General features: G+C 39.1%; 2 protein-coding genes across 3 annotated transcripts in view; one reads left to right on the top strand and one right to left on the bottom strand.

Moving 5' to 3' along the window:
* The window catches only part of pou2f1b (POU class 2 homeobox 1b), a 39005-nt gene extending 30671 nt beyond the window's left edge, over positions 1 to 8334 (bottom strand). Inside the window, exon 1 of the mRNA XM_088352949.1 lies at positions 8242 to 8334. Within this exon, the coding sequence (XP_088209075.1) occupies positions 8242 to 8287 (46 nt within the window). The 5' untranslated portion in view covers positions 8288 to 8334. The remainder of the gene's footprint in view (positions 1 to 8241) is intronic.
* Positions 1 to 21589, top strand: part of LOC148352954 (coxsackievirus and adenovirus receptor homolog) — a 32836-nt gene that overhangs the window by 6268 nt on the left and 4979 nt on the right. The window contains exon 1 of one of the 2 annotated variants that reach the window (XM_088352945.1): positions 19766 to 19890. The exons of the other annotated variant lie outside the window; for it this stretch is intronic. Coding sequence (XP_088209071.1) covers positions 19839 to 19890 — 52 coding nt within the window. The 5' untranslated portion in view covers positions 19766 to 19838. Of the gene's footprint in view, positions 1 to 19765; positions 19891 to 21589 lie in introns of those variants that run through there. 2 annotated transcript variants of the gene reach the window in all.

The following is a 21589-nucleotide window of genomic DNA, read 5'->3' as shown; positions in this document are numbered from 1 at the left end:
CAGTCTAAAATAGCGCACGCTCCATTTACGTATATAACACATAGACAAGCCGCACTCCACGATAGGGGGCAGGAACCCTGTGCTTGGGTACGCGTTACAACAACACAAGCAAGCATACATGTGTGCGAATTTAAAACTACAACAGAAGTAAACCTGAGTTTCGCTGTGGTTTGTTTGAGCATGGATTACAAAGTAAAACACATTGACAAACAAAACTAAAAATAAAAGCAGGTTCAAAACAGTTTGGCATTGACATTTTTTAACAGTTAATCCATAACATCAAAAGCCTCATCCTCTGTTTCTGATGAGAACAGCTTCGCTAAATCTCCATTAAAAGGTTCCCTTTCTTCACTTTCCGGGTCAGGTTCAGACAGAGTCACTTTCTGAAAGGAGGGGTAGACAATCCATTTTTGTCTACCGTGATTTTCTGTGTAACAGATTATCATTTCCAGAAATTCCTAATCGTGACAGCCCTACTGGGGCCTTTCAATCAGGATGGCGCATTTAATGATTTCGTCATAGTAACTCAATATATTGAAGAAAAAAATCATACTTCGATGTGAATGGGCTATCTGAATGTGTAGTGTGACTGACTGATGCTGCTCCAAGTCAACAAGGATACACAAAAATGAAAGGGTATGCATTATAAGACAATAGAATAGAATTGTCTTTATTGTCATCGATATCAGCTTGGTGAAACATTGAATGCAATAGGATTAGACATGGCAGTCCAGGGACGGTCAGAATAAATAGGCAAAAATGTAATGTAATTACCATTATGGAAAAGGAAATGAGAATGAGCGGCCCAATGGCCAGGCTACTTCGTACTCAAAACATGGATTCAAAATTCTAAACATTACTTATAGCAAGTAAACAGCAGTGGAAAGGAATAGCTTGTAGCTTTCGGGCCTAAATGAGATCTATTATCGCAAAGAGTTATCTGTTGATTTCACGTACACTCAATTGTGATTTGTTACAATTTTCGACCTCTGTGGCTAAAAAGTGTGCGCGACTGGAGTTTTCTCTGTACCTTCGGGAAAGGCATGTTCTGAATTCATTACAGCCACTGATGATGCATTATTCATAACGCCCTTGTTTACATCAATGAATATTCATGACGCAACTACAAGGCAGGAATCAGGGTGAGCGGTATAACTGATTAAATGGGGAGGGAGATGATGCAAATGAGTTCCCATCTGACGTAAATATTCAGGAGTTTAATAAGTCGCTTTTTAGGGTTGCTTGGTTTCTAGGGCTGACAATCTATTGAAATTTACTTCTAGAACAATTTGTCTTCATTTCCATATTTTCAAACTTCTGATTTTTCCCCCCTGTAGAAATAAAATGTGATATATGCAGTGTCTCTATGTAAAATATATCATGCAGATCAGGTGGCTTGATTGTGATGACTGGCATTACGTACATGATCAGTGCCTACGATGGCAACATTTACAAGATCAATCATTGACGTCATTGAGTGGTTTCACAAAATAAGAAAAAAACACAATCTTGTTTAATCCAAGTAAGCTCTCTACTATTTCCATATAAATGGAATCAAGCACCTGAGACAATTATTTTGTAGCCTTGCTGTTGTGCGCAATGGAAAGTAAAAGTACCACTTACTCACTACAACGTACCGCAACTGTGATGGTAATAATTGTGTGTTTGTATCATTTCACTTGTGTCAAATAGAATAATTTGCTATATGCGTGTTATCCAATTACACTAATGTTCTTTTTTTGAACGGTACCAACTGTCTAAGTAATATTAACTTTTGGCCATGCACATTCAGCCAATTATAAATGGAACACGCCAAGAGGCATCCAGTTGAACTCAAAAGGATATTCAGAAGCACAAAAGCTTTTAGCTGAGAAGGTAAAACAAATTGATGTTGTGTAACAAATCAAAACTATTAAGCTACTTTATAAATACTTACTTGTTAGATCACTCTAATAACTTTTAAGTGATTGATGCAAGCCATATTTACATAACAAAATTCAGTAAAACAGGAGAATACAAAAACTCCTTTCAATATCCCAATTTGACTTGCAAAGTCACTGCATATTGTTACCGCGCTCTGCGCACACACAAACATGCATGTGCAATGGGTGGAGAATGTTATTACCAGCAGTCCTCCCATGCCATAAAAAAAAAATGTATGCAACAGTAACTAACATGAACAAAATGTTTCTTGCACATGCCCTAGCGTGGATTTAAAGCATACTTTTTGGTTATATTCAACAACTGTTGATTTCACTGCAAAATTGGCATTGCTATACTTGAAGCACACACAGTATTAAAAGAAAATAAATAAAAAGGCCTTATAACTGTATGTGTGGGCAAGATTTAATCTAAATTAATTTTCCAATAATTGCATAATACAACCAAAATAGCAAAACCTAAATATGTTAATGATTATTTTGTTATTTGATTCATCTTATCAATATTTTCTCATTTAGATAATTTACAAATTTAATACAGTGGAACCTCGGTTTTCGAACGCCTCTCAGTTCGGACAAATCGGTGTTTGACCAAAAATTTAGAGAAATTCTTGCTTCGCTGTTCGGTCACTAGGGTGCGATGCTGAGCAGCGTACGGGCGTTTTAGCCCCTAATTATGCCTCCGAAGAAGGTCGGTGCAAGCAGGACAAGTGAAAAAAGACAAGTTGTTCATCCAACTATTGCCTTTAAGAAAGACATAATAGCTAAATATGAAAGAGGTGTACTAATTTTTGATCTTGCTATCTAATACAGCATGGCTAAATCTACTATCAGTACGATAGTAAAGAATAATGAGGCTGTGAAATCGAGTGATGCGGCTAAGGAAGTTAGCGCCATAAGCAAGCAACTGCCGCAAGTTTTGGAAGAGGTTGAAAAACTTTTGAGGACTTTTCTCTCCCCACCGTCCACCACAAAGGTAAGAAATCCTATTTATAATCCTTTTTTTATTTTTACACGTTCATGTTAGCGTAATCTTTCGTACGGAAGACTACGCTAACGCGAACGTACGATTAGCCTGGGTTACCTTCATGTTTACGTTCTGGTTAAACAGTCAGGGTGTTGGAACGGATTAAAACGATTTTACATTACTATTAATGGGAAAAACGATTTTCGGTGATCGACCAAATCGGTTTTCGAACAGGGTTCTGGAACGGATTATGGTCGAGAATCGAGGTTCCACTGTAACTGAAAAATATACATTTTGAAAGCTTTCATTATTTATCACCATGTTTTGAATTAGGCAAACAAACCAGTGAGGTAAGTTATTATGAATATTATTAATACAATTCGTATGTAACGTATTACTATGCTGAGTGTCAGCAGCGGAGTAAGGCAGGGGGCGATAGTGAGAAAAAGGGATTCTGATGAGACGCACAACCGCAACCAACACAATTAATAATAATAATAATAATAATTTCCTTGAATTGTCATTCTGTGTAACAATGTACACAGAACGAAATGTCGATTGCACCTGACCCGTTGTAGCGAGCCGATGCAGCCGCAGCCAACAGAGGGCGCCGCCGACCACTTTTTAAGTCTTAGGAATGACTCGGCCGGGGCGCGAACCACCGACCTCCCAGTCTCAAAGCGGGCGCCTTACCATCTAGGCTACTGAGCTGGTGTCATTAGTGATAGTATTGGCAAGCTAATAAAAAGTCAATCCATCCAGAATTTTTTTTCTCGTTGCAGAGAATTGTTTTCATAATGAAGGACTACCTATTGGTGCTTTTATTCAAAAGAAACAGTATGTAAAGTATTCCTGTGCCGAGCGTCAGCAAAAGTGAGACAAGCAATTATTTTGCTCTATGGCAGAGGGTCCAGTCACATTTATTTGTACAGCCCTTATTCACAAAATGTCTCAAAGGACTGTACGGACCACAATTACACAATCCCCTGATCTGAAACAGACAAGCGGGCAAGGAAAAGTTCCCCCTTCCAGGATGACCAGGCTGCAATAGATGAGGGCAATTATGAGACCAAGGATTTTGATCTGGCACACACGACAGACCCAAACAATAGAATCACTGACGGGAAATCAAGCTATCTAGTAAGTATTTTCTCGTTTTTTTACAAGAGGAAAACCCATCCATTGATGTTATGTTTTCAAAAGAAGCATACACTTAATTTAAAAGTTAAAAGTAAGAATATAAACTTTTTTTCCCGATGTTTCAGTTATTATTATTGTTTTCTTGCTCTGTCATTAAGAAGGAGCAGTGCATAAACTTAGTTTACAAGTTACGGTTGGTTGGTTAGGGTCACAGGGGCACCATTTTCTGTGGTATGCCATGGGCAAATAAAGCCTGCTGGCACCAATACCTCTCAGGCCAACAAATGTTTCCACCTGGTCTCGAATCGGGGACCTTTTGCTTATTAGGCGAATGTCCTATGGTGGGAAAATAAAAAATATATATTCTACAGTTTGTATATATCTTACTTGCTCTGCCAATCAAATGATGAATGAGATAAAGCTTTATTGATTTGTAAATCTGACTGTGCCTCACCGCACATCACTGGTCTCAACGTGTAAAATAAACAGATTTTCACCCCTTTTAAAAAAGCAGCAGGAAACACTGCCATCAAGCTGTGTCTTGCCCAGTCAACAGTTAAGAATGCCCTGACTGCCTGTTATTATTGTTCCTTTGCAGGATGTGGGCCTCATGATTGCCCCGGGGTGGGGAGAGGGCTAAAGAAAGTGTGGGTGGTGTGGGGGGATTACAGGTACGGTGTTTTTTACCTGTCCAATGAGACAAAAGTGCAGGCAAAAAAAGAAATGCAACTCATTTTAAAAACTCCTAAAACACAAGCTACAAAATGTGTGCAAACATTTATCACAGGAAAAAAAAAAAGGAAAAAAATGTATCTACTCCTTTAAACACACAGCTAAGTTTTCATTTAACTCTTATGTTGTCCTAAGCAGGTCAGCGGCTTGCATGGCCGCTATTGGTGTGTCAATGGTTAAGTGTGAAGCACATTGTAAAGCGCTTTAGGAGGTCTTGATTGTCTTGAAAAGCGCCATATAAATGCAGACCATTTACCATTTATATTAGGGACATTTTTTTTTACTTTTTTATACAGCTATCATGGAAATGGGAATAAAACAAAATCATATTTTTCTACCGTTTGGGACCAATCTAGGAGAAGTCATGACGTTTAAAGTTTAAGGGACAGAGAGTAATATTTGACTACTAGATGTCTCTGTATTGTATCGTGCAACCAAAAATGCATGCGGAAAAAAAAAAAAAAAAATTACGTCACAAAGTTTTTGGTTTTTGACGGTAACCTTAGCAGCAAGATTGCCGACAAACATGTCAGCTCCCTCTTGGTGAGCCCCATGCTATGTCAAATAAATACAAATTCCTCCACCTACAAGTATTTTAAAAAGTGCGCGATTGTATCATAATTAGTGTTGGTACTAACGCATTACGAATGCAATTTATTTTCTTAGTAACGAGTAATATAAGGTGTTATTAGTAAAATATTGTAACTGAAATTACGTTACTTCGCTACTTACAAATGGCTAATCATTAGTCACTATGTACTGAAGCCCTTAGAGACTATTTGTGATTAAGGGCTATACAAATAAAAATGACTTGATTTGACTATGTACTCTTATCTTCAACTGTCACTTCAAAGATCAGTTTTCACCAGCAGGTTATATACCGTATTTTCTGGACTATAGGTCTTTTAATCACAACAAACAAATTATCGGAAAAAATGTGACTTATAGTCCTGAAAATACGGTACCTTCAAAGTACATCTGATTACAGTTAGGGTGATGCTGTGTCAAGCACAGAATAAGAGGAAAATGATTTTTTTTTTGTCAGTTAGATGCTCTCCCAAACTTACTCACATCTTAGGCGTGTTTAAAACTATAAAACCAAATACTGAAATCAGGGGTAAGTTGTATGAGCATATTTGGTTGTAAGTGGCCATTAGTGAATGGAAAGCAGCTCTCTGTGAAGGGGGTGTCGCTTACACACGAACACCAACAAATGGTAAATGGTCTGCATTTATATAGCGCTTTTCAAGTCAATGAAGTCTTCCCAAAGCGCTTTACAATGTGCTTCACACTTACCCATTGACACACACTCGCACACTAATGGCGGCCGTGCAGCCATGCAAGGCGCCAACCTGCTTATTGGGGGCATTAGGGATTTAGTGTCTTGCGCAAGGACACTTTGACATATAACACGGAGGAGCCGGGAATCGAACCTGCGATCTCTTGATCCCAAGACGAGCGCTCTACCTCCTGAGCTAAAAAAAACCCTCATGTGAGCACTAAATTGACAATAAAAGTGTGCTGGATTTTGGTCTTTATTTGTAGAATTATCTTTGCAAGTCACCAAAACTGGTGAAAAAAAAGAAAATGCCTTGGACTTGTGTTAGAAATGGAGATGTAAATCTGAGAGTGGTCTGAAACAAAATGGATACGGAGTGTTCGTTTGCAAGCTCTTCGGATTGCACAAGACAGCCAAAGAAATATGAAGGCTTTACCGCTTCCACAGGTTGTGTTTTACATTTTCTTCAATTTCTTTTATCCATCCATTATCTGCACCGCTTATCCTCAGTAGGGTCACAGGGGTGCTGGAGCCCATCCCAGCTATCTTCTGCCAGTGAGCAGGGGACACCCTGAACTAGTTGCCAGCCAGTCGCAGGGCACACAGGGACATAAAATTCGCTTGCCCATTCATACCTAGGGACAATTTGGACCAGCCAATTAACCTGACATGCATGTTTTTGGAAAGTGGGAGGAAACCCACGCAAGCACAGGGAGAACATGCAAACTCCACGCAGGAGGTTCAATCTCATGACCTCAGAACTGTGACCACTGAACCACCGTTCTGCCCCAATTTCTTTTATTTGGCTATTTTAAAGCAGTTTTAGGATGTCCGCTTCAATGCAAGGTTTTTCTAACTAGATAGTCACCAAGATTGGTACATCTTTTTCATGGCCAGATTTAAGCACTTTTAGGAAGTTTAAAAACCAATTTCCCAAGTCCAGGGGAGAGACTCGTGTATTTGGCAAAGCCACAACTTGAACTACAATTTACACATGTGATTTGACATCATTTTAAGCAGACTTGCTGTGAAACATGGCAAAATTCAAGCATTTACAAGCACCTCCCCCAAAATGTAAGCACTTATCAAACCTTGATATTACAACAATAAAATTGAAGCATTTTGAAGAATTTCAAGCACCCTTCCAAACCCTTAGTTACTTTCAGAGTAGCACGCTCCTTTAGGGTGTCATATATTTGGTAATAAAGTAATCAACTACTCAAATTGAGGAACTAGTAACAGTAGATAATTACTTTTTTCATTAGCACGCCCGACACTGATGGACAGTCCGTGTTTTTTTCCTCAATATCCAAATCAATATTGTTTTTAATGAATGAGTGTTTTACCACGAAGAGGCGGATCATAAAACACATTAAATAAAATATATTTTTCCTAGGTTTTATCAACACAATTGAGGATCATTCTGACCCGGGGACAACATGAGGGGTTTAAACAACGTTTGCCGTATTCTGAGCCGATTCCTCGGCTTGTTTTAGCACCAGCTGGGATGAGATGTATCCAACACCGCACAACGGCTCTTCCAGGCCCCACATGAATAACACAACAGGCTACTGTAGATTCACACAAAAGAGGAAAAAAACACCCCCCAAACAAGCGTAAGGAAAGTCGCCCGGTACTATTCGCACACCGTAAAAAGAATGACCGGTGGTTTAATTCCAGCACAACGTACGCGTCGTATCCCAATGCTCGCCTGGCTTTCAAATATGAATATGCAAAGATCGTTCAAAAAGCGCCACACACAGTTTCCCGTCAACACAAAGCCTAGCAGCGTTTAGCATTCCCGGCTAACGCTAGCTCGTTCGCCATTTCAACCAAACCGCGAGTGTTAATGGAATACAGAAACGTATCAAACGCACAGTGGTGTTTATGAATAAAATATGTTAAGTCGTGTTTATCGACAGAGGTATGAATATGGAGGAACCGTACGAGCGTCTAATCACACAAAGGGGGAGGCAAGTTTCCCCATGTAATTTGCCTTCGTACGGCCAATAGCTTGTTTCCTGCTATGTCAAATTTCAGCTGGCTAGCGTAGGGGAAGATGAACCGGGAGAGTATTGTTGTAGTTGGGGTGACGTTCGCTTCCCGCGTGTATAGTCGTTACTGGTAAATTGTGGCGGCCGTTTGAATATGACTATGAATATGTAAAATGCTGTAATCATTACCTGCTCCTGAACTCTCATCTTGACTCGCTGCTCCTCCGTCCGCCATTTTGAATATTTAGCCCGAAAATCCCAACAGTCCTGCCTGCTGGGAGCGTGCACCCAGACGAGCACGCGCAACCTGTGCAAAGTAAATAAAGGGAGTGTCTTATTTACATACATAAATAGTCATCTTTTTTAAATGTTTGTCCTGTAAGTTAAATAGGGTAAAACAAATAATAATTCCAGGAAATTACCTTGATTTAACGTTTGTTATTTATTTTATTTCTAGAATAGGCGCTGCATGTCCCTCAAAACAAGGACAAATAGGCATCGTATTTTCCCTTACAAAATACAAAATAATCTAACACCATATCTTTTTTTCGACGTGTTTATTTATGTAGTTTAACATGTTATATTGTACATGTGTTTCGTTGTATCTTATATATTGTTAATTACCATTTTGTTGTGAGATCCTGAGTTGCTCGACATGAATGAGGTTTATTATAAACAAAAGTTAAAAAATGAATTAGCTTGGAGGTTCACTGTAGAAGGAAAAAATACATGCAAATATAATTAAGTAGAATAATGCATTTTATTATTCAAATTATGAATTCATTTTCTGCATTAAATTATTGTTGGTAATATACTGATTAAAGGGATAACCACAAACCTGTCTTTTTTCATTTTCTCCTTTTATACTTCCTTTTTTTCTTAACTTCTTTATACAACATAATAATTGGTAATATAATGCATCAAAGCAAATGAGCCGTTTGAGAGCCGGCTCTCTTTTATGAGTTGAGCCGAAAAAGCCGGTTCTCTAAAATGAGACGGACTTCCTTTCTACATCAAACCGCTCTCATCGTTTGCAACGGAAAAAAATGATACCGAGATAGAAGGTTCCGCGGCGAACTCGTTTGACTTGATTGATTTGCCGTTTTGTGATAGTCGGTGTATACCGGATGGTACCCGTAATTGACAAATTTGCGTTTTTCCGTACAGATTTTCTCGTACGTCGTACACGTCTTAAAATGCATGATAAACGTACTTTGTTCGGCAAAACCGTACAGGTTGACAGGTATGAATAGGCTCGGATGCAGCTTTCCCCCCTATAGTCATCGCCACCTTAGACAAGTGCAAATAACTGCGACTTATCTGGATTTCTCTCTCAGTTTTTTGGTTGTTGCTTAATGTTTTTGTAGGAAAACTGTGAAAATATATACATGGTGACCATAACAGTCCCAAGCCTTCATGGGGCCCTAAGCAAAATTTGCTCTGAGGCCCCCTATTACTTGATAGTTTGTGTCATGGTCGCCGTGGCGACCGGTCTGCCGCGCCCCCTGGGCACCAGCTGAAGCAGATCAGCTAATTGCGTGGCTGCTATTTAAGGTTGGGTGGTGGGTATTGCGGGTGTTGGCTCATTACACCTTTTCTGTTCTGTTATGCCTTGTCCTGTTTAGTTTAAGTCGGAGGAAACCTGTACCTGACCATTCTGAGTGTAAGAATGTTTTTGTTCTGTTTTGTCCCGGAGTTTTTGGAAAACTTTTATTTTGGTAAATAAAAGTTTTGATCGTCTCGCACTTGAGTTCTCCCTTTCTGCCTCCTGCCTCCGTTCTGGTCCGGTCTCACCCCTTCCACTTCGTGACAAGTTTGCATCCATACTAGAACTCATGTTCTACTCCAGGGGTGGGCGACTATTTGAAGTCGGGCGCGCATGAGACATGTTTTACCTCTTATTTAATAGAGCAGTTTCATCAAATTGGTTTTGAAACGCACTACGATTAGAGCAAAACAGTTTATTACGTCCCTGTTTAAGCACTTCCTTTGTTATTTAGTTTTGAAGTATTACTGTAGGTTTTTCAAGTTTCTTTTTGTATTTCTGAAGTCTGTTTTTTTTATTGAAGTTATGTAGGTTTTTTTTGGTAGTTTTACAGTTCTTTCATTTTTGTACTATTGTATTTTTGTAGTATTTCCATAGTATTATTTTTTATTATATCTATAGTAATTTTGTTGTATTTTGAAAGTAGATTTTTTGTTGTATATCTGGCGTATATTTGTATTATTACAGTAATTTTTTGAATATAGTATTTTTGTAGTGTTACTGTATAATCATTTTTTTTTTGTATTTTTGCACGATCTCTATTTTATTTTGAATGTTTTTTTGTATATCTGTTGTATTTCTGTAGTATTTTTGTACTACAGTGTTACAGTATTATTTCTGTGATATTTCCACGGGAGAATTTTTGTAGTAGCACCATGGGTGTAATTTGCAGTATTTCTGTTCTAGACCTCTTATAGTAGTATTCTTGTAGTGATATTTTTCAAGTAGTTTTTTTTCTATTCTAGTATTATGTATGTATATATTGTTTAGTATTTTAGTAGAAGTATAATTGATGTATCTCTAAAAAAGTATTTTTGTATTATTTTTTATAGATTCTTTAGTATTCCCATAGTAGTATCTTTGTCATATTACTGTAGTTGTCTTCTTGAAGTATTTTTGGAGTAAACAATTCTGTATTAGTATTTTCTAATAAAGTATTAATGTAGTACTAATTGGAATTGTAATTGTAGCAAATTCTATCCTATTTTTTTTGTTTTCAGGATGAAAGCAAAATATTATACGAGGTCCCTGTTTTTAAGCACTAGATTTGATATTTATTTTTGTAGTTATTGTGTAGTTTTTATTTTTATGTATTTCTGTAGAAGTACCGGTATTTTTGAGTGGAACCACAAAGTGACAATGAGGGCAATGTTTACACCCAAAAAGTTTTGCTTTGCATTAGACCACTGTGCCTTCTAGTGGTCAAATATTACACACTGGAGCTATAAGTGAAATGAAAACACTTTTTTAAACAGCCAGACACTCTGGGTGCTCAGCACCCCCAAAACTCTTAACCCAAAATCGCCCCTGACTTAGGCCAGTCTCCAAGCACTATGTGGTTAAGATTTTCTTTTTCTGCCTTTTGTCCTGATAGTCTCTTCTCTTTGTTCTCTTTAAATTCTCTATTCCACATGCACCAGGAGTGACATGTATTGGTTAATCTCGTTGTGTACAATGTTTCGCAAGGTTGATATCAATGACAATGCAGACAATTCAATTCACTAGAATATAAAGTCAATTCAATAGAATATAATTGTGTTTATTGTGATAAATATCACGGCTTAGGGAATAACAGACTAGTACATGTAACGGTGTGACGTATTCAGGATACAACAAGTGTAATTGTATTCTGTAATAGTTACACAACAGAAGTAATCAAATTACAGGTACGTTGAGTAAAAATAAGGATTACTTTACAGGATTACAATTTTATATAACAGTATATTTACATATCTATAATCCGCCGATAGACGAATTCTGTCTATTACAATTTCAATCACTGACTCCAAAGAGACAGAGCAAGAGATGACATCCCTGACTTTGATAGTATTTGGAAAGTAAACAGTTGGATTGTTTAAAATAATGTTGAGTTTTCAATGTTAAAATTAATAAAAACACATTTTTTGGGAGTTTGTTCAAGAAAATACCTGACCTTGGTTTCCTACAATTATTTTTCAACAATACATTGTTTATCTAAAACAAAAATTTCTAATTGTATTTACATTATGTTCATTTTGTGTTTTGGTAGCATATTTGGTATTGGAGTAATAGTAAAGTAATTGAAAGTAATCAAGTTACATCACTGCAATAATATGGTATTTGGATTACGTTGCTGATTTTATTTTTCAATAGGTAACTAGTATCGGTATAAGATTAAAGTTTTAAAGTGACCTTCCCACCACTGTAGGTATCAACCAGGTGAAACATGGTACGCAACAAGATTAGACATGGTACTCCAGAGTATACATGAAATGAAGACTTTATAGAGAAAAGTAAGGTAAATAAAACAGGAAATTAGGCAAAAAAAAAACATCTGCAACGTAGTGCTAAGAGAACGACCCAAGTTCTAATAATATTTCAATGAAAGAATATTGCATCGTAATAATAGTGTAATTAAAAGTCGTGTAATAACATTAGCAGAAAAAAAACCCAAATAAGTCACCAGACAAATATTTTTTTTACAGTTTTGTGCACTTTTTTAGGGTGGTTAATGGCTCTGGGAAGAAACTGTCTCTGGGCTGTAAGTCTTGTTTCTTTATTATGTTGAGTTTGTTGAGTTTGGACTTTGTACTTTGTTCTGCTTAATGTCAAATTATTTACTGGCATAATACATTACATTACCTATCAAATGTGCCCAATGATGTTGAAGTGCAGGATTGAATTCCTGCTACCGCAGCCTCCCCTTGCGGAATTTGCATGTCCTCCCCATGTGTGTGTTCCAAAAACATGCATGTCATGTTAATTGGCCGGTCCAAACTGTCCCTAGGTGTGAATGAGTGAGTTGTAGGTATCTGTGTGCCCTGCATGGGCTCCAGCGCCCCTGCGATCCTAGTGAGGATAAGCGGCACAGAAAATGGATGGTTGTTCTTTCTTTTTTTTTGGTTGCTTTGATGGAAAAGGCTTTTAGAATAGGTTGGAATTTATTCTCTGAGACAAGTAAGCGTTGCAGGACTCGGCCATGTTGTCTGTAGCTGCATTACCTACTTTGTCCGCCAGGGAGCGTCAGATGCCCCACAAAACCAGACCACACGAAAGTAGATGTTAATCAATTTTGCTGGTATTTATTGGGGGTGCCTTGACATGAAACCTAGTTAAAGACACCCACAGAGCCCTAAAGTACAACTGTGTAAAACTTCACAAAAATTGGCCCAGCCGTTTCGGAACCTATACGTCACGTATACACAAACAAATCTGGATTCATGAGGTAGTTTAGATTTCTTTGTTGGTTTGTTTGATTAATTAATTGGTCGTTTGTTTGTTTGATCAATTAATTGGTCGGTTGATAGTTTGATTAATTAATTGGTCGGTTGATTGTTTGGTCAGTTGATTAATTAATTGGTCGGTCGGTTGGTTGATTGATTAATCGGGGTGTATGTCAGGACCAGAATGGAAACAGGACCCGCTCGCGTAACGTTTCTCACAGTTTTATTGGGAAGAAGGGAAAGGATTGCACACACGATCCGGAGATCGCTGCGCGCGGGGAGCAGGTTGCTCAGACGCGGAAGTGGTATTTCCGTGGCGAATGATGGCGGTGTCGGGAACGGAAAAAACGGGTCAGTTGCCGGGATAGAAGAGCAAAAACGTGATCGGGATCGGAAACAAGTCGAAAGCCAGGAGAGGAGAGTAGACGTGGTCAAGATCAAAAACGGGTCGTTATTTCGGGACGGGAAAATAGATGTGGTCGATATCAAAACAGGACGTAATTCGGGACAGGAGAGCAGACGTGGTCCAGATCAAACGGATCGTAGCGGGAGACAAACAAGAGCAAAAACACGGGATAGGAGAAATAGAGCTTGTAAAAACAGATTCGCAGACAGACCGACTAAAAGGGACTGACAGGACAGAGTTTAAATACGGACAGGGAGTCAATCCGACAACAAGCTGCAGCTGGCGCCACACAGGCGGGGCCAATTGGGTGCCACGGCAACCGTGACAGTATGTGGATAGAAAAGTGGAACAACAAATTCTTTACAACATTAAACATACTGTTTGATTTAGGTCTTTTTTCGATATGGTAAAAAAGATAAATGTACAATGCTAGAGAGGGACAGGCGCGACCAGGCGGTACTTGCCCAAGTGACGCCGCAGGAAATGATGCAATGACCCTAGGAGTTAAGGGATCCAACGTACCAACAACATACCAAAAAGAGTCTTCTGTATTCTACTATTTGATTTGCAGCTAAGAAACTTTTTAAATGTTTGTTCTTTTATCCTTATCGGCTTAAAAAAATAAAATCGCTGTATTCTGTGCGGTGTTTCCAATTGATCGCTTGGTGCCCAATGTTCATACCCACTGATGAGCAAGCGACAATGGAAGTTAAAGTGCAAGGTCTGAGCACAATAGCATAAAGAAAATTGATGGCTGGCAAACTATTTTCAATCGAAACGTGATTATGTCGCCTTATAGTTAATTGTAATACTAAAAACTCTACACCTTATCTTTTCCCCCGGGAATAGCAACAAAATATCATTTTAGAGTGCAATGATAGAAACTATCGAACAAAGTGTCGTTCCTAATAAACCTCAATAGACACGTATGTTCCCCCTTGTTGGTGGTGTTAGGAATTAAATATTAAAATGTATCGTTCACCAAATTTTTCGAATTAGTTGTCTGACTCCATTAACCAAACACAACCTACATTCACCTAACAATGCGCGCTCGTTTCTTGATGGAAAAGATGGACAAGAGACCGGCATTTCCACACGGGGGCAGATTTAATTTCTTGAACAATTTAATTAAGTGAACTCCATAGAATATGGCCGAATTAGCCGAATTATTGTCACTTGAGTCTCTGTCAAGCCTCCTCTCTCGTTCTTCCTCTTTCCTACTCTCGGCCCACGTTTCTCTGCAAGCTGGTGTGCCGGCTCCTCCCATGGGCGTGCCAGGAAAGCCCCCACGTGGGCTCCACGACTCCACCACCTTGCCTCGATGTCTGGAAAACTCAAAACAACACAGAGCGTTTCTATGTCATCAGGGCCTTGTTCTCAAAACATCTGCCGTCCTCTGTCAGAGTCCTGTTGTCAAAATTCCCCAGCTAAAACATTCCGCATTTGGAACAGCGTGACCTGAAGCCCACTCAGTGAAAATCTTCGTTGCACTCAATAAATGTAACTTGTATTCCATTGTATAAAATCCCTTATAGTCAAATGTATAAAATCCTTCAGTGGTAAGGCAATTTGTGCAGTTAGCACATTCGCTCAACACGCTAAAGGTCCCTGGTTCGACACTGGCTGTACTGTACTTACTTATTTACCCAAGACACACCACAGGAAATGGTGCCCCTATTGTTTCCATCGGGCTAATGTGCTAAAGGTATCCTGTTCGAGATTGGATTGAAACATTTGTTGGCCCGGAGAGGGATGGGTGCCACCTGGCTGTACTTCCCCCAAGAAACACCACCCTACGAAACACACACCCCACCCACTAAAGTCTATTATATAAGCAGAGTGGTGCCAGTAGAGTGTGGGAGAGCTACAGTATTTGAGAAGAACTTGGGGGCAACAGAGTGCAAACACAATGTACTGAAGAGAGTATTCATCACAGGGTTGGAGGGTCACTATGGCCCACATTTGCTACTACTTCTTGGCACAACACTGTCAAGTCTGTGACTTGACTTCAACACACAAAACAATTAAGAATCTTGCCAAAACATTAAGGAATTTTAGTTTCCTAAATTTGTAAAATATTTTTGCCATTCTAAGCTAACGATAGCCCCCATAAACAAGCCAACATTATCAATGCTGCATGGTATTTGGCTGTGTTAGTAGCATGCTTATTACAAAATAGTCATATTGAAGTCATATCTCGTGAAACCTATGAACAAATCAAGATTTTTCTAAAAAGGGGCAAGATTCACTGCCAATATACTTGTCAGGAAGCAAACGTTGCTTTGTTACCCCATTGAAATTTCGGACAATGTTACATTCCTGCTCATCTTTAAAGGGACAGTGTGTCATATTTAGCGCCTCCTCATGGTACAAAAAAACCTTAATTCAGTAAAAATAAAAACATTGATATGAATATCGGGCAATAACACATGAACTATAATACCATTGTAATTTGTTTAAATAGTCATAGGTTTGAAACATTTGTATTTATTTTAAATAGTGAGATCCATACCAAGTAGTTGCCGCCATGTTTGCCTTTCATCTTGCTGCTACATTGTGCTCGTTTGGCACTGGTTTTTGCATTAGACGATACAGTAACACAAAGTAGAAGAGTACGGCAGTGAATAAAAAAAATACCTACTGCTGTGTTTAATTTATTAATTTTATAATTCTCATTGAAACACTCAATTAATTAAGTTAGTTATAGTTTGGGATTGAAAATTATTCTTGGCGTATTTTTACTCATAAAGATACACAGAAATTACAGAGTTATCACAAAATATGTGCAAAATATAAATACTTTACTGTAACTCTAAAGCAGACCTGGGCACTCCGGTCCTGGAGGGCCATACGTCCTGCCAGATTTTGAAGTTTGCTCTTCTTTAACTCAGGTGATACAAATTATAACATCGTTAGCAAGCTAGCAAGTGCTCGTTAACGATACTGGTGATTGGAATCACCTGTATTGAATCAGAGAAACCTCAAAAATCATGCAGAACATACGGCCCTCCAGAACCGGAGTGCCCAGGTCTGCTCTAAAGCATTTGCTTTGCTTTACCGCCTGAATTTTCTGCGCTCGTGCCCTCAAAAATGGTGAATACCAAAATTTGCACAAGGCATGATAGGACATGTCAACCCAAAGGTAAATACAGTGCCTAGCAAAAGTTTTGGCTCCCCAAGAACTCTTTGTCATATTGCCACATTTCAGACTTCAAACCTAAAGCTAAAAAAAAAGAACATTTCCTAAGAATCGACAACAGGTGAGACACAACCGTGAAGTGGAACCAAATTATTTCAACCTTCTATATAATATTTACAAAAAAAACACCCTGAAAAGCAGGTATTGCTAAAATATTGGCCGTTGATTCTCTTTGCTCAGCAAAAGGACTCCATAAGTCCCCTTATGACTTCTGAATTGTCCAATTTTGACCTAGACTAAATGAGTAACAATGACAGAGTGCAGCTATATGTTATTAAGTCTCAATTTGATTGCACCTTAACAGACAACATTATTAAGCATTATGACAGTGTTATGAAGACCAAGGAACCCACCAGGTTGGTCCGGGATGAAGTTGTTGAAAAGTTCAAATGGGATACAAGAAGATTTTGCAACATTTACACATCTCCCAGAGAATTGTGCAAGGAAAAATATAATTATTTGCTGGTTTAAATTCTTCCTAGGTGTGAATGAGCGAGTGAGTTGTCTGTCCCTGTGTGCTCTGCGACTGGCTTGCAAACAGTCCAGGGTGTCAAGCAGTGTTCCCTCTAAGCTGCGCGCGTGCGCAATTGCGCACTGCTCGCACATTCTCAGCGCACAGGAAAATCTAGCCAGCGCACAAAAATGAGGGCTCAAAATTACTACCTAACAATACACGTGAATTAAGAAGCGACTCAAGTCAAAGTTAGAGTGCATGAAGGTAAAAATACACGGGTTCCCCTGACGTTGTGTCCTAAATGCGGTATTTTGAAGTCGAGTCGAAGGAGAACGAAGTTGGGTAAAGTTAGTAGAGTTTGTCGGGGAACCGGCTTCTTCGGCTCGGCTCACTAAAAGGAACCGGCTCTTTCGGGTCCTAAACGGCTCTTCGGGTTGTTTTTGCTTCTTTAATCCCAACATGACCAAATATTATGTAAAAGTATGCACACAATGACTTAAAGGAAGGGGGGAATAGAACAAAAAAGGAAAAAAAATACCAAAATGAAAAGTAGTGAAAAGCTGAGAAAGAAATAAACAAAAAGATGAGAAAAAAGAAGGAAACATTCAGAAAAAAGCCAGAAAAAAAGAAAAGAAAGAAATGTAAGAAAAAAGTAAATAGAGAACAAAAAGAAAAAAGAAACACAATGAGATTTTTTTAAAGGAATTTAAAAAAAAGTAGAAAAAAAACACAGAAATATGAAGAAAACGTTTGTGTTGCATTCAAATAATTTTCAATTATATCAAGTGAATCTTGTTGCCAACATTGTACTTCCACTAAAAAAATGTGATTAAGTACAGTTCTGTATCTTACAACCGACTAAATAAGCCCCCAAAAATGTTAATATAATGCGACAAAAGATATCAAGAAATAAAAAGAAATGGATATCTTGTGAAAGAATTGAAGAACAAACGACGTTTGTAGGCCGTACAACCTTTGCAATAGTACATGAGTCAATTCATTCAAGAGAAAAAAATATTTTGCATTGCCGGAAACTCAGCTAAATGTAACTTGATGTCAAGTTTTGGACATGTTTGATAATTTTTTATCTTGCCACACTTGGGATTATGGTTGCTCACTGTTGTTTCAAGGCTGCTCACCGACTTTGTGTGAACGCTCAGACCCGTGGAAAATTAGAGGGAACATTGGTGTCAAGTCATGTTTATTTGTATAGCCCTTAATCACAAAGAGTCTCAAAGGGCCTCACAGATCTATTTTTTCTGTTTTTATTTCTTTCTCTTAATATTCTGTCTCTCTTTTTCCCCCCGTTTTCTCTCTTTTTCTTTTCTCTCTCTCTTTCTCTTTCTTTCTTTTTTTCTGTCTTTCTCATTTTTGCTTCTCTTTCGCTCTCTCACACTTCCTTTCTCCCTTTTTCTATACCCAATAAAAGGTCTGAATAAACCTTGTTTATTTTAAATAAAACTACTCTAAGGTCAAATAATAATTGTAGTCATCAATGGGAACTGACTCTTTAGCCAATCAGATTACAGAACGACAAGCACACAGGGTAGACCCAATCCCGCAACATTTTCTCACAATTTTATTGAAAGAAAGACAAAAGGCAGCGCCTGCGATCTGATGCTCACTGGACGCCGGAAGCAAGTCGCTCTCGTACTCTGATTGTGATCCAAATACGGAAGTGGATCTTCCTTAGCAAACGACGGCGGTGACAGGGACGGAAAAACTGTTTGATAGCCGGTACTGGGAGAGCAAGGTGTGGTCGGGGTCGGAAACGAGTTGTAAGCCAGAACGGGAGAGTAGACGTAGTCGGGGACAAAAAAGGTCGTAAGCCGGGACGGGAGAGTAGACATGGTCAGGATCGAAACAGGTTGTAGCCAGAGACAGACGGGAGCAAAAAGAGGACAGCTGTGAGTCAGGGTCGAAAAAAGGCTTGCATAGTATACACTGAGGTTCGCAGACGGACTGACAACAGGGGACAGACAGGACTGGGTTTAAATACTGACAGGGAGCCAATCAGAACCCGCGGTGGTTGGCGCCAAATGAGCGGGCACAGCTGAGTCACATCAGTAATCATGACAAATGCACAATGCAAACCAGTGAGGTAGCAACACCGTGTGAAGTGAACCTTGTGTAAGCGAGGGCATACTATACAAGTTTACACAGGTCACTAGAATCGATTTCAGAAGCATCTTACAAGTCCAGGAAACAGGTAAACAGCATTTGGGAGGTGGAATTCGACCCAGAACTTGGTAAATCTAAAATACACGCATTGTATATGATACATTATACATTTTTAATGATATTAGAGGAAGCACAGTTCCGTCCCCTGCCCACTGCCCAAATATACCTGTCATGGGCTCCAGCACCCCCGCAACCCTAGTGAGGAGAAGTGGCACAGATAATGGATGGACACAATCTGGTGGCAAAAGTTTGGACCGTCATCTAGTGTTTTACCTACTGCATACGTGTAACTACACAAAATTATAATACTGTACTTGAATTGACCGGGTCAATCCACAGATATAGTTGTAGATATAGTGAAAGTTCTACAGTTTTATTTTGAGGAGCAAGGAGTGGAAGAGTTTCTATGAAACTCTTATTGGTGGTTGGGTGTCAGGTGACTCATAAGAGTTCACTTATTACCTGGAAGAGTCAAGCACTCCACACTTGACTCAGACTGAAAGATCACTGAGAAGGTTAGAAGTCTTTGTCTAACAGAAACAAACTTTGTTCTTATTATTTCTCATTTGAGTTGAAGAATGTCAGCAAAGATGCGACTTGAATGGCGATATCTACTTCTGATATTAACCGGTACGCTCAATTTGTTTCTTTTTGCGCTCTTCTCTCAAAATCCTTACCACTCCTTGATTATATGATCCTGATTGTTAATTATCAACCCGACGGTTTTGCACTAGACCGGAAGCAGGTGAATTTGCTTTTATATGAAAAGACTTGTAAAGCAAATGGATTACTCAATTATTTTATATTGTCATTATCCACACATATATATATTTTTTCTATAAAACAGGGATGTCAAATTCAGTTTGGCTCTGGGGCCGGATCCAGACTTACTTTTCTCAGGGGGTGCGCATCAGTAAAATGTCAACTCCAAATGTTTAGCTTTGCTTTTCAGTATCACGCTTTATCATTCAGCCTACATTAGTAACATACTGTACCTTAGGTATTAAAATCACAGCATTGAATGTGTTTACTGTTTTTTTGTAAGTTAGTGAATGCAGTTATATACCTTAAAAATCTCCCTGTGTAATACAATCTTAACAATAGCCTCGAGCAGCAGGAGAGAGCGTTTGGTTTTCATCTATTTAAAGAGACAGTGTGTAATATTTTGTGCCTTCTAGTGGTTCAAAAACACTTTCGAAAAATATATTGATTTGAATACTAGGCAGCAGCACGGCAGATGAGTGTTTAGCACATCTGCGACACAGTTCTGAGGTCATGGGATAAAATCCAGCTACAATCCTTCCTGTGCAGAGTTTGCATGTTCTCCCCGTGCTTGTGTGGGTTTCCTCCGGGCACTCCAGTTTCCTCCCACATGCATGTCAGATTAATTGGCTGGTCCAAATTGTCCCTAGGTGTGAATGAGCAAGTGAGTTGTCTGTTTCTCTGTGCCCTGCAACTGGCTGGCAACCAATTCAGGGTGCCCCCTGCCCTCTGCCCAAAGATAGCTTGGATGGGCTCCAGCACCCCTGCGACCCGACTGAGGATAAGCGATGCATATTATGGATGGATGGATTAATACTAGGCAAAAAATATGAACTATACCAATGCTAATTTGTATAAAAAAATACTAGGTCGAGAAATTTGTATTTCTTTTACACCGTGGAATCCCCAGTTAATTTGGCGCCATATTTGCCTGATATCTGCTGCCACGCTGTGCCGTGTATCATTGGCCCTTGCTCGTACCAGAAAAAAAGGGCCATCTAGTGGTAAAATATTACATATTGGGGCTTTAAAAAAATTATATCTTTTAATAAAAATGACACGGAGACTTATTTAATTATTTGACATACAAAGAGATTCATTGTCTCATCTCTCATTAGCCGTACCGCTTATCCTCAGTAGGGTCGCGGGGGGGCTGGAGCCCATCCCAGCCATCTTCGGGCAGTGGGCAGGGGACACCCTGAACTGGTTGCCAGCCAGTCGCAGGGCACACGGGGACAGACAACTCATTCGCTCATTCACACCTAGGGACAATTTGGACCGGCCAATTCACCTGAAATGCATGTTTTTGGAATGTGGGAGGAAACCGGAGTGCCCGGAGGAAACCCACGCAAGCACGGGGAGAACATACAAACTCCGCACAGAAAGTCTGGAGCTGGATTCATTGTAAACCGGATTAAATCTCCGAGTCGTCTGGGTCCAGACCGCAGGCCATATGTTTGTCATGGCTGCCATCAAACAAAGAGTTTCGAGACATATATCTTTTTTATGGATTTTTGACTAATCAGCAAGGACAATGCAATTCAAATTTAGGTATAGAAATATGTTC

Source organism: Urocampus carinirostris, chromosome 14 (genome assembly GCF_059441175.1).
Source record: "Urocampus carinirostris isolate Australia breed hairy pipefish chromosome 14, RoL_Ucar_1.0, whole genome shotgun sequence".
Taxonomy (NCBI): domain Eukaryota; kingdom Metazoa; phylum Chordata; class Actinopteri; order Syngnathiformes; family Syngnathidae; genus Urocampus; species Urocampus carinirostris.
The sequence above is the reverse complement of the archived record's forward strand: the minus strand, read 5'-3'. Positions and strand labels throughout refer to the sequence as shown.